General features: G+C 51.0%; 3 protein-coding genes across 3 annotated transcripts; 2 read left to right on the top strand and 1 right to left on the bottom strand.

The window, feature by feature from the left end:
- Window positions 1–907: 907 nt before the first annotated feature.
- On the bottom strand, window positions 908–5,210 carry STEHIDRAFT_156890 (composite domain of metallo-dependent hydrolase; the record flags this gene model as incomplete). The annotated part of the gene is made up of 16 exons (XM_007304198.1): window positions 908–1,099; window positions 1,233–1,383; window positions 1,501–1,724; window positions 1,812–2,061; window positions 2,139–2,805; window positions 2,903–2,914; window positions 2,983–3,136; window positions 3,228–3,346; window positions 3,469–3,556; window positions 3,649–3,696; window positions 3,779–3,926; window positions 3,986–4,037; window positions 4,182–4,192; window positions 4,285–4,417; window positions 4,475–4,677; window positions 4,759–5,210. The coding sequence occupies 16 exons, from the start codon at window positions 5,208–5,210 to the stop codon at window positions 908–910; spliced, it is 2,904 nt and encodes a 967-aa protein (XP_007304260.1).
- Window positions 5,211–7,366: 2,156 nt separating this feature from the next.
- STEHIDRAFT_147138 (uncharacterized protein) lies at window positions 7,367–8,095 on the top strand. The gene is made up of 2 exons (XM_007304199.1): window positions 7,367–7,619; window positions 7,711–8,095. Exons 1-2 carry the CDS (start codon window positions 7,412–7,414, stop codon window positions 7,878–7,880), a joined length of 378 nt encoding a protein of 125 aa, XP_007304261.1. The 5' UTR covers window positions 7,367–7,411; the 3' UTR covers window positions 7,881–8,095.
- A 4,206-nt stretch (window positions 8,096–12,301) lies between these two features.
- Window positions 12,302–12,669, top strand: STEHIDRAFT_57139 (uncharacterized protein; the record flags this gene model as incomplete). The annotated part of the gene is made up of 2 exons (XM_007303893.1): window positions 12,302–12,367; window positions 12,424–12,669. The coding sequence occupies 2 exons, from the start codon at window positions 12,302–12,304 to the stop codon at window positions 12,667–12,669; spliced, it is 312 nt and encodes a 103-aa protein (XP_007303955.1).
- Between the last annotated feature and the right edge of the window lie 663 nt (window positions 12,670–13,332).

Genomic DNA, 13,332 nt, shown 5'->3' on the forward strand with positions numbered 1-13,332 from the left:
TGGGCGATATGTTTCATCCGCCCGCGCGACAAACGTTCCAAAATAGTTTGCGAGTGTACACCCAGTGTATCAGTGCTGCTGCAGAGGCCTGGAACATGTGTTCTTGTCATGTATGATAATGTATGTGCATCAATCAGGGATAGGTAAGGTGTTGGTGTTTGACTGCCATGAGATCTTTCTGATCACTCTGAATCCTGATCTCAAAATGCCCGACATTCGCCACTGGCAGTAGATCGCTCTAATTTAACGAACGAGCCACTTATACCAGTGGGCTCGGGGCGAATACTTAATGGATATTTATTGACCGGGATGTGTATCGTGCATGGTGTACTCGGTCAGGCATGCTGGTTTGATTCTTAATTCTTGATTAATTGATTCCTGAACGTTGAGTCTGAAGCTTGAGCCGTCAACACCACTTCTTACCTGCCGGCACCATGATTACTTCATCTTATCAAGTTCGTCCACACTCGAACTCGAACTTGCCCGGTGCCCTAGCATAATAATAGAATCCTGGAGCAGAAGCGCTGAAGAACGAACGTCAGACGTTGATCTCGATTCTCGAATATGAACATGAAACAGAGACCTGTATATAACCGAATCCACTTACCAGTGCATCGCTGCATCTAAGACTCAGAGCAGGTGCATCGGGGTGCAATCAATCCAATGAGACGCATACGCATACGCATTGTGCACGGTGCACGACTCGTTCCGAGCTCCTGATCACGGTTTCAATTTAGAAGAATAAACCAAAAAATGAAAATGAAAATCAAGACCTTCGTCATCGAGACATACAAAACCCTTCGTGGAGCTCAGTATGTACTAAGCATTAAGTACTCTACATCAACCCTAACCAATTTATAAAACAAATACCTAATAAATTCACTTCCCCTCCCCCTCCCTCATCAACCTAAAAAACATCAACAACCCCCCTCCCCGGACTTATCACCGCCACAACCTTCCCCTCAAACTCCAACAACCCCCCATCCCTCGTGACCACCAGGTCAGTCTCTTCCGGGTTCGCGTGGACGCCCATGAGGTTGTCGACGTTAGAGGAGGCGAGGGAGAGGGCGAGGGCGGTGGGGAGGCCGTCGGAGACGAGCTGGAGGTGGGTGTGGGTGCAACGTTAGAGGAATTGAGAGGACGGGAGAGAAAGGGAGAGAAAGGGAGGGAGAGTACGGGAGGAGAGGAGGGAAAGAGGGAAAGGGGAAAGAGTGAAGAGGCAGAGGACGTACCCATCCTGCGTCGAACCTCAGGTTTTGGACAGCCCAAGCGGCCATGGCCGGCGTGAAATCGTCGATTCCCTGCGGTGCGATACCTACCTCTATCCCATGCTCCAATAAATAAGGAACGAGACCTTTAGCGCTCAGGGGGCGGCCGGGCATACTGGCATCATCGAGCAAAATAGACATCATCGAATTGTCAGTAAACCGTGGGGCGGATAAGTGGAGAGATAATGTGGTGGGTGGGCGAATAAGACAAAGAAGGAAAAATAAAGCTCACATCCTCTTATCCTCCCAGCTATACGGATAGCTCCGCACCGGAGCGACGATGACGCCCACGCCCGCCTCTTTGATCTCCTTCGCGAGGAGGTGGGCCTCCGTCCCTCCTAGGATCGTCATCTTGATCTTCGTTCCTGCACCGCTGGCTTCGACGTCGTGTTTGAGCCTGAGGAGCGTAGCGATAATATCCGCGTTTTGTGCATGGACAACGAGTGGGATTTCGCCCTATAAGTATCCACACATCAACGCCAAACCAAACCATCGAAATGTCAACATATGTGGAGCAGATATAACGAAAGAAAAGAAACGGACCTTCACGACCCTCCCCCACCAGCCCTCCCCACCCACCAACAATCTCCTCAAAGCACTAATCTCCGTACTAACGCTCGGCCTCACACTCTGATGATCAATCGCGACATGTAACGCCGTCACATCCTGCACTACCGCTCCTTTCGCCAGCTTATGTGGCGTTCCAAGCGAGAAAGCGACGCCGAGGCCGGAGAGGAAGCCACTGGAGGTGGGCGACGTGAGCGCCGTCGTCACGCCGTTCCGGTACGAGAGCCTGAATCGCATTGCATGAGTTGTTTCAAGTTGGTCAGGTTTGCAATAAATATGAAGAGATAGAGATATGGAACCTACAAAGCATCCCTGGTAGCGAACTGCAACCCATCCACTGCCCTGATCACCGTCTCGTTCCCTAACAATCCCTCCCCTTTCCCACCATCGATAAAGATATCCCAGACATCCCCATCCACCGTACTGTCTTCCATTGCGATCTCCTGTAAACCGATGCTTGTCCCTGCGCCCACCAACGCTGGCGATAACGATCCTCCTCCCACGTTCATGACTCTCACCCCTCCCTGAGCTAGAGTCGACGCGATATCGGCGGAAGAGACGAGGGAGGAGGGTATGAGACGACCAGCGCGGACGAGGACGTCGCCGTTCACTACCGAATTCAGAGCTCGTCCAACCACATACTCCTCCGTAACCTCTCTCACACCAACACCCTCACCTACCCCACCCACTTCAACGTCCTCAACCGGAACCCTCTTATAAACCCTCGAAACATTCCTAAACACGACCGTCCCCTCCAAACTCGCGACATCCATCAACGGCGGCAACCCCTCATACCTGACCGCCTTCTCCGCCTCCTTATCGTAGTTCGGTACCTTAGGCGCATGGAGGAGGTCGGATGATTTGGGCGAGGTGATGGTGTGCGGGGACGGGAGTTGTGCGATTCCGTCGATGTAGGTTTGCGTTGGGGTGGCGCCGAGGGAGAGGGGGTGTGAGTCCCAGATTACGAGGTCTATGTGTATGAGCGGAGGGCGGAAAAAACGGAGGTTAGTTCACGGCGTTTATGCAATGATGTTCTTAGAATGGATGTATTTGCAAAAGTGACGTACCGGCGTCGTATCCTGTCGAGCACATCATTCAACTAATTATCAGTTACCCAGATTTGACTTCAAGAAACATTTCAACGTACCCTCCTTGAGATACCCAATTCTATGATCCATCCCAATAATCCCCGCACCCGTGCTCGTCACAGCAGCCAACGCAGCCCAACTTGGCAGCCCATAATGATGCGCTTGTTGCGCCTCATGGAGTAGATACCTCGATTGAATGGCCGGATGATCACTCTACATAACAGTCGTTGTCAGCTATTATTCTACCTTCTGAGATATAATCAAGAAGACAGTGGTCGTAGGTGTAGATTAAGAAGTAGCACACCTTCATTGTAACACGGATCCCGGCCTCGTTCAGGACTTTCGCAGCGAATACGGAAGCGCGTGACGATTCGCGTTTGTACCTCGAAAAGACGGAGAAGATGGCGACCGCAGGCGTGGGTCCTACATCCAGAATGAGCGACACGAAATACACGAAATTAGATCAGGTGCACGGATACAGGCGTGAGCGAGTAGGTATGTAGGATATAGCTGAAGGGAATGAACGAGGGGAGGAGATAACGTACCGTAGGCTCTCTTGAGGATCTCTGGGACGAGGTAAGCTTCGTGTGCATGATGGAATGCAGCGACGGAGAATTGAAACTCGTTCGTCAACTGAAAACATGATATTTTCTCGTTAGACACGGACCATCCGAGTTTGTTGGAGAATCGCTCGACCACCAGCATAAACTGATAAGATGACTTACCCGAACGAAGTTATCGAAATCCACAGCCTCGTAACAGTGTGTTTGGACCTATACGTCGGCATCAGCGCCCCTAGCTAAGTTCGCACTCCTCTGTCTGTTTGAGAGGAAGTATTGAAGGTGACGTAGTTACCTTGACCTTTCCCCTCAAGATATCCACCATAGCCTCCCATTGCAGATTCTCTGGGAACGATTTACCTTCGAGGGCATCCCAGCGCCCAGCTTGAGCAGCGGCGCAGAAGTCGTCTTGCTCTTTCTTGAATTTGCGTGCGGTATCGTACCTAGGAAGCGGATGTGGGTATGCATGAAAGGGAGAAAGTATAAGGGGAGAGGCGCATACGCTTGACGCCAGGCCCAGACAGAGTCCATTCGTGTGTCGTCGTATATCCGGGCTGGTGAGGAGATTAATCACGGAGATACTTGAACGCCTCCATGAAAGGTTGGGTTACGTGCCTGGGTTCTCTCCTACACAAACCACAGGATTTAGGCAGTTTAATCTGTGCACTGAAATGCAGTAAGTATACATGGTCACGCACCGCAAGCATGCCTATGAAAAGACATGATAGCAAAGTTGTGCTATGATCAGTCTCCGCACGACACAAAGGTCATGATGCGCGTGGGTGATAACCATGGACGTACTTCATGTGCCTCCACCTGGGATACTCAGAAGGGTATACTCCGGTCCCATTATACTCGAACGGAGGCTCCAGCAACATAGCGCTCGTAGATCTTTCCTCCGTAGGCCTTAACTTGATAACGAAGCCCTGCCCACCTGTACAAATATGAGAAGATCGTCGTTGAATGGAAAATAGACGAGTTGGCAGCTCACCGATAGCGTTGGCAGATCCAGGGAGAATGAGCGACGTGGTGACGCCTCCGGCAATAGCGAGCTTCATACCCTCGTCGTGTGTGTTCAACCCATCGAGAGCACGGAGCCAGGGTTGAATGGTCCCTTTGAAAGAGTTACCGTCACCCGAACCACTCAAGGAAGGCGACGAGAAGACTCCGAGATGGGAGTGAATATCAATGATTCTATCCACGCACAAAAAACACGAACACAGTCACATATCAGCGAAAGCACGGAATGCGTCCAGAGACCGACTTGGGACGTACCCAGGCGTAATCCAAGCACCCTTCGCATCAATAGACTCATACGCCTCGTGCTGCTTCAACAATCCCGCATCCACATTCCCCACCGCCTTTATGATCCCTCCCTCCATCAACAGATCCCCTCTGATAGTCTCAAGACCATCGACAGCTCCTGTCCACAACGTTGCATTCCGTATCAACGTAGGTTTCGTTCCGCGCACGAACCTGTCCGATTGTCCGCGTTCATAGAAATCAGGTGGTGGAGCTGGTTTCGCGTTCAGTGTCGAACATTTGTTGAGGATATGTTGAGCATGGAGGGGAAGTCGGTGACAATGATGATGTCCGTGTTCGAATAGAGAATCTGTGCTGAAGGCGGTGAGCGTGAGCGTGAAGCCTGTGGTGAGGATGATGGCGTAGAGAGTTAGGGAGAATAAACGGGAACGTTGGCTCTGGGTCTTCTTCACCATTTGGCCCATGGTGAGCGCCGGGTATACGCTTGTGAAGATACAGACAAACTCTCAGATCGACGCGCTCAGGGCCATGCAGAGATAAGTTCGAACTTCGCCTGTTGGAAAGCGCAATCTCACGTGGGCGCGAAACGGCGCTCTTCCGCGGCTGCGGCCATGATCAAATATTCGTAATAAATCACAACAATTGTGAACGTTTGGTCAATCTACTATCACAGTGGCAGGGAACACCTTTGACACACTTATCTGGGTCCTGGAGGAATATTTTGTTCCATTTTTGTGGCCCTGAGGTCGGTCGGTCAAAGAGCACGGAGTCTTCGGAGTTAAGACGAGTGGCGCCCCCTGTGGCACCGCCTGAGCCTCGATGAGTCATCTTATCCAAGTTGACCAACGTCCACATCGATTTGAACGAGGACGATATAAGTAGTGCGACACAATCTGTTCTCGGGATCTTGAAAGTTCTCGGGCCGTTCTATACAAAGAATCAATCATCTCATCTTGTCCCCTTTTGTTCTCGTTTTAGAGATTGTTGCTGCTCTACTCATCGCCACGTTTTAGCCGCTCGACCGCCCACGACTCGCTGCAACACGTCCACTCCTAGGCTATTCTTGTCAAATTCTTGTTGTGCTCTCGTCATTTTATCGATCCGCTCACCACCTGAGCTCGGCAGACTTTCCTCAAGAGGTTACGTTGCTTGTGCACCTTGCATTCTCCTGCAGCTTCGTTGCCATGTTACCAACATAAACCTCGCTTGCAATTGGCCCAGCGTCCCGCACATCCACTGCCTCACATAGGATGCATGCCCCACGCCACACTTAAGCGCCCTATCGTCTCATGCAATGTAATCTAGGCGAGTACTTTTAGCACCAGCTGAGCCTCTCGGCGGTCTTTCTCCTCCTCGAACCATCTCCTCTTTCCGTTCGCTATCGACCTCTGTCTTGCTGCTGTTGCTGTTACTGCTGCGATGCAGATCGCGAAAGGTGCACAGCTGGAGTTCTGGAGACATCTGCTTTCGCTGAACGGTATAGACTGGGAGAGCGAGCAGGTCTCATTCTCTAACGATGACGAATGTTACACCTGCATGCCTAGAATGTACGTCTCTTCTCTCACTCTTGAGAATTGGGCCGTTTCTTATCCGAACTCGCATTCATCGCATTTCCATACCTTCAATGATCTGTACTACTAGGGCCTGGTTGTCCGACTCGTGCACCACCCCCTCCCAAGCGCGCCACTGGCTCGCCTCGGAATTTTCCAGCCTCCATCAAAACTACCCAGACAACATCGAGCAGCATGAAGAGTTCAAGTCGGGCGGAGCGTGGGGGGTGCTCATGCTCGTGATGTCGATGATATACATGGAGAAGCAGTCGACTTGGAAGAAGAGGGAGAGTATGGCCAGTTTGGATGGGATGTTCAAGAGGAGTTCGGGTTCGTCGACGAGGTGAGTTGTCTGAACATCTTCTCCTTCTATCATTATCTCTAACGGGGGAATATTGCGTAGAAATAATAGTGTTGGGCCGAGTACTCCAAGTCCACGACGGACGGCTCACAAAGACGATGAACCCACTCTCATCTCAACCTCCGGTCTCCGTCAAAGAGCTAACCGACGCAGCATCACGCTCTCCACCCCCCTCATCACCGCCTCCAACATTCACACCGCCAGCCCGCGCCAGCTTAGCCCCATCTCCCCATCTCCATCCACACCCACAGACACGACAGATATGCTCAAATCCTGGACTGCTGGCGCCGCGAAGAACGACTACGACGCGAAGCTCAATCCAGACCTTGCGGATTTCATCACGAAACCACTCTCGGAGTCCCCAAATGACTTCTTCGACTTTGACCCACCTCTTTCTTCGCCAGAGCCCTCTCAGCCCTCTCCAATTTCGCCGCCTTCGTCTCAATACGCGTACCCCGCTTTCCCTCGCAACGTCCGAACAGTCACATTCTTCCCCAATGACAACAACAACGACCATAGGCGCACCGTATCCGGAGTCCATACTCATTCTCATGGTCATATACGATCCAGATCAGCTCCCACCATCCCAGTCCTCTTCGAATCCAACACAGCCACAGTCAACTCCAACACGAGTTCTACTATAGCCCCAGGACCGACCGTTGACGATCTGCCTATTCCCACACAAGAAGTCGCCGACCCATCTCTCGCCACAGTGACACAAACCAACGATCTGCCTCTCGCCACACGACGCCGCATGCGCCGAGATCAGCCTATGTACGGCGGTGAATTCGTACGATATCTGGGAGCGATCGAGAGGCCGGATACGCCTCCTACTCCGCCTTTGGATCTTGATGTCGATGTCGATGTTGAGTTGATGGAATCAGAAGAGGGAGGTCCCGAGTCGCCGGAGATACCGCCACAGGAGCAAACGCAGGACTCTAAGCCAGAGGAGCGGCAGAGTGGTGCGTCTATTCTAGTTTTGTTTCGAGGTCGATATCGTAGTCGTATATTCCTTTCTGATGATCTTTGTCCTGTATTGTGTGTGTCTATTAGCTGGATTGGTGTCGAGATTGCCGGTCGTGATTCAGAGACTGTGGAGTCGCCTTCGTCATCTTCGGGATACTGTGTGCATTCGTGGGGGTGGTGTTAATCTGAATCCACGTCGTAGGTCGAGAGTGGAGAGACCCCAGATGTCGGAAACGGAGAAGGTACATGTTCGATGACAACGGGCGTTCCAAATTATCCTCATACTTCTGTTCGATCACCCGTAATGTGTTGCTTCAATTTTCTCGTCCTTCGCCATACTCTACATACTACTCCTTGTACGACATATGCCTCACGCCCAGTCCACCATCCGGTTATGAATGAGTGGATCATACGATATCTACGACCTTCCTTGTATCATGTTATTATTGTGCATATGCATCTCTTTTTCTACGTCCAGACTCTAGTTTGTTCATCATCTGCCTCGCCCGGGTCTAAATGCTAGTGACGGTTGGCTTATCGTACGCCTGGTGGTTCCGATGCTCCGGCTTACTAGCATGGGGTGAGGGTGCTTATATGGGCGTCATGGCTGCAAGAGCAACTCTGACACATGACGTCGCACAACGTGAGCAGGTCTTTCGAGAGTCTAGACAATTGCACGCGGACACCATCAGGTATCACAGTTGACGCAGCACAAAATTCTCAGGAAATGTATGTTTTGTTTCTCTTGACCGGTGAAGTACACTAAGTACTACACAATGACAGTCATAGAACAGATGTCTGCCGGACACGACGACATTGAAGCAACGGTATAGTACGTACGTCTGTTAGCTTCCCTCTGAAGAGGTACTAATCCCAGGCCGACGCCGTACCAGGAGACATAATGAGAGGACTAGCCTCGAAGAGAAAGTGACACCCCCGAAGGGTGTCAAGCAAGTTAAAAAATTGGACCATCCCCAGGACAATGCACGACGCTGGCCGGCATGTCCCTTAATGAGGGGTCAGGGTATTATGTCCTGGGAAGCCACTGCATATCCCTCGAGGTTCTTGAGGCCAACGCAACGCGACTCTGCGTACATCCCCGTGACACCCATGGCCTGTCGATCGCGTCGCGAGCGATCCCAATCCAACACGGTCCCGGCTTGAGGTCTTGATGTTGAGTCTTGACACCGGTATCCAATCGGGTGGCCTGTAGGGATGAAGACGAGTGAGCATGTTGAACGTTGAGAGGAGAAGAGCGAGATGAAAAAGGAAAATGGGTAGATAACAACAAGCGCGATGGAGGGGAGTACGCGCGACGGCAGTGATGACGTCAGCGACCAAATACAAGGGTGATATGAAGAATAGGCAAAGACAGAGAGGGGAGGAGCGAGTAAGTGTAAGAGAAATGTTGAAGGAACTCACCTAGGGTCCGGTCCAACTTGGTGGGGGAGGGAGGCGATGGTGGTGGTAGAGGAGAGAGAAGGTGGGGGATCATAAGCGAGTTCAAGTGGGTCTTTATATGCCAGAGAACGGATTCAAACTCCTCCCGGCAAAAGGTACCAGGACAAAAGGACGGCGAAACATACCGAGGCCCATCAGTCCGAAACCGTGCCCAGATCCAAGAAAAATAAGTGTTATCTGATCGTATCGCATGCGAGTCACGGCACTCAGCAGTTGTAACCTATAATGGAAAATGACCGAATTAGGTAGCGAATGCTGGGACCCACAAAGGCCTTGTGGGCGAGTTCGAGAGGACGAAATGACGATTATCTCGATAACCACTGGGCTGTTTCGCATGAATCTTACATCACTTTGTGCGCATTTATAGCTAACATATTATAGTAGAAGGGGATGGAAAGAGACAAAAGGTGAGAGAAGTAAGGGGATGGAGAGCTCAGAGTTTGCGCCATTGGTTGGCCCCATTATGAATTTCAAAGTTGGTTTGGAAGAAAGAAGTTCGAACCGGTCCGCGTGGGTTACGCATGGAGTCACCCTGCCGGAATCCTCCGGTGTCTGGAAATCAGGCTTGACGCCGCTGTGCCATCGCATCAGTGCCACCTTCAAGTTCGTCACTCTCTTCCTTCGTACCATTGTCGAAAATGAGAAGCTTTTGGAAGCGAGTTTGAGGTGCGTCAAGCTACATGACTCGGTTGCAGGAGGAATCCCCTACTTATTACGCCTCTTTTGCCAGGCTATTTACTACTTATCGGTTCACCACTCGCACGTATCACTAACTTTAACAGCTTTAGGAGACATCTGACACTTCAGAGCGACTCGTAGCTAAGTATGGCGAACCTGAAGATCTTCCGAGTCTCAGTCTTCGTACTAGACCGTATCTGCGAGTGAATTTTTGACCTCGCTAAAGCTCGCTAAGGCCCAACGGGACGCGACGATTGGCCCGATCGCAGTTTTAAAGCCGTTTTAAACGGTTGCAGATACGGTCTACTACTGTAGTTTTTCGACCAACTGTTCGTCACGCGTCACGCGGAGTGCGTCGGCGAACAGATTGGGTCTCGGGGTCACGCATACATGGGGGTTCACGAACAGAAAATCGTGACCGATTTGCCCTGAAAATCGCCAAAAATTCGATTTTTGGCCCGAATACGAACAATTTCGCCTGTTCGTCACGCGTGGCTCACCCGAACGAACCGTGGCCCAGCGGTGGTCACGGCTGACGTAACTCTCCCACGAACACTTGGTCGAAAAACTACAGTTCCTGGTCCCTTTAGGGGACAAGGTCTGTTAGCAGCTAATTTTCGTCAAACAGCCAGACATAGTTAGTCTCGTTCCGATCGGCACTTCCCATGCGCCCAGACCGCACTACTCGCGTGCTTGCCACACGTTGCAATTGGCCACACGGCCGGCCGGCCTTCCATCCTCCTCCACTCTCGTCGTCTCGAGCTCATAAATAAGGCCGATGTTCGTGCATTCCCAATACACCCCTACTTGAATAAATACTGCATCTGCATGACTCGATTGGAAAAGAGGCCAACATCTGTGGATCGCCCCGGCAAGGAGGGTGGGCAGGGCGGTCCACAGAGGTTGGCATCTTCGTTCCAGTTGTCAGTGTACTAGTATATAGTATAATATAGACAATATTGCATGTCCCGGTGCCACATTCTATGTGGGATATAGCCCGATGTACATCAGGAGAGGCATAATCCTGAAGTAGAGTATTTCCTTCCCTTCGGCCCCCAGAACACAGAACGACTGGTAAACTTCAAGGTTTTTTTAGTACGCGGGGCGGAGCGTAGCGGAGCCCTGCGCGAGTTTACCGTCAGATTAGCATCCAAAGTCCATCAATATAGTTTCTATTACTGATAGCTAAAGGGACCAGGGTAGGGCCCGAAAGGGCAGTTTATAGTCACCACTGACCAAAGTAAGCCTCTCGCTACATTGCCGGCACAATGTACCATTTGACCTGATGGCATGACGATGTGGCCTGTGACTGAAGTGGCACTCAAAGTCTAACTCGAGTACAGCGCCTGAAGGCTGCATAGGCTTCCTAGATGCTGTCCGGGATGGAAAAATTGTGACCTGGGTGTCGGACCCAGTGTAATTTCTCGGAACTAGCCGGCAGTGGAACGCGCCGCGCCACGATGCGCCACAAGCAACTCTTAAGGCTGTTCTTGGCCTTGGATCGGAGCGTATCATTTTTACCTCCACAAACTCCATCGAATCACGTTCCTTGCCAATGCACTATGTGCTCAAGTGCTCTTTCTGCTTTCTATACTAGATGGTGAGCCTGCCGAAGACCGGTGCCGTCTTCGCGACATTTTTGGTGATTGCAGATCGAGATTGAACACATTGTGTGGGAGAAAGAGATGTCAATTATATCCGTCGTGGGGAAAGGGGGAGCAATTGGTCTCTCCAGCCCTTTCAAACTGCTCCAAAAATGCTTTCAATCAGAATAGAACATGCCGACTCACAGCTGCTGTGTGCTCACTATTCTTGTTATCTCCGTAATGATGCCTCAGAGAAGAGTCACAGTTCATAAACAAAAGCCCACTCTTGCTAGCGCATTGATTCACTACCCTCTTCGTCTGCGCCTCTCCAACCCAACACAACCCACCTCCTGCCCCAATATTCATCACCTCCTGCAACGGCATTCAAATTAATGGACGACCCGCCTCGATCCAACAGTCCGGACGGGTCCATGAACAGAGCTGACCCTGTGAAGGTCACCACGGCGTGAATGCCTCATCGACTCCGAGCGCCTCACCATTGCACTGACTGAGATCCCTCCTAGATCACCGTCGGTCTCTGCGCCGATAGAACCTTCAAGACAGAACAGTGAGCCTGAAAAGGACGCGATAATGTGAGCGACTAGATATCATACTTCTCTCTCCCTTTTTTATCTTCCTATAGCAAAAGGGTGGTGAATGCTATAGACACGTTATCGGATGCGGTGAAGAACATGGTAGACAGCCAAAATATCACTGTTGGTCTGTGTATACTGTTCTTACATCTCATCTGACTTTACCACCAACTAAAGACTGCGTTCATTACTCAGATCTTCTAAAGCGCATAGACGAGAGACAGGAGGAACAGGGTATGCCATCATAACATGGTTCAACTCGGGTATCTAACTCTATTTAGAACAGATACCTCAAGGAAACCGATTCCCGAAGTTCCTGGCAGCAGTTCGAGTGCTTGGAACTCGCTGCTTAAATCAACCATGGAGAACTCTGTCAAACCAGACGTTGAAAGATGGAGATCGACTTTGGACACGCTACTCATCTTTGTGAGTTCAACAATATTTGCGATGCATGCGGACTGTAATTGACATCCTTGAACCAGATCGCTCTCTTCTCTGCTGTTGTCACGTCCTTCCTCGTTCAGGCGTCTACCGGCCTCTCGCAGGACCCGAGTGACCGAACCAATGAACTTTTATCGAACCTTACAGAAATAATTATCCAGCTCAGCGCCAACACGTCCGCGTTACACATCTCACCACCCACTCAATTCGATCCAGACCCCAGGATTGTCCGTCTAAATGTATACTGGTCTCTTTCTCTCATCATAAGCGTAAGTCATACTACTTAGTTCGGTTATTGCTAGCATACTCCTTTGATCAATATTGCTTCCAGCTTTGCATTGCCTCCATAGCGGTCTCAGGACGCGGCTACCTGATGTCTCTTACACGATACAATCCAAAGCACAAGCAGGTAAACCAGAAGCTTGTCGAGATATACACTCGATGGATGCAATCCGATCGTGTACTCCGACCCGTGGTAGACGCGCTGCCGCAGTTTTTGGTCCCCGCGGTGGTACTCTTTATTATAGGCCTACTGGACAATTTACTCTCGAGCGCTCTAGCGCTACCCTTGCTCTCTGTACCGCTCCTAGGAGCAGGACTCGTGTCGTCCGTCTTTTTCGGCCTCTCGGGTCTCGTTCTGGTTCTCACTGTTATTCACGGATGCCTCTATCCGTCGACCTCGCCGTATCAGTCATTCCTGTCGTCGTTCATCGAGCATCGCCGCCACGCTGTATCCGATGGTCTGCCACACGATGGTGATGCCAACGATGTCAACGACGACTTATTGATGGCCGAATCAATACCCGAGACGGCAATCGCGATATATCACAAAACACTCGTCCTCACGTGTGACGATTACGCTGTGGATAGTGCTACCGCTGCCTTATGGGACTTAACCCGTCCTTCCTTGCCCCGATATGCGGAGCAATATGTGCCTTGGCGATTGCAAA

This window comes from Stereum hirsutum, assembly GCF_000264905.1.
Source record: "Stereum hirsutum FP-91666 SS1 unplaced genomic scaffold STEHIscaffold_7, whole genome shotgun sequence".
Lineage (NCBI taxonomy): Eukaryota > Fungi > Basidiomycota > Agaricomycetes > Russulales > Stereaceae > Stereum > Stereum hirsutum.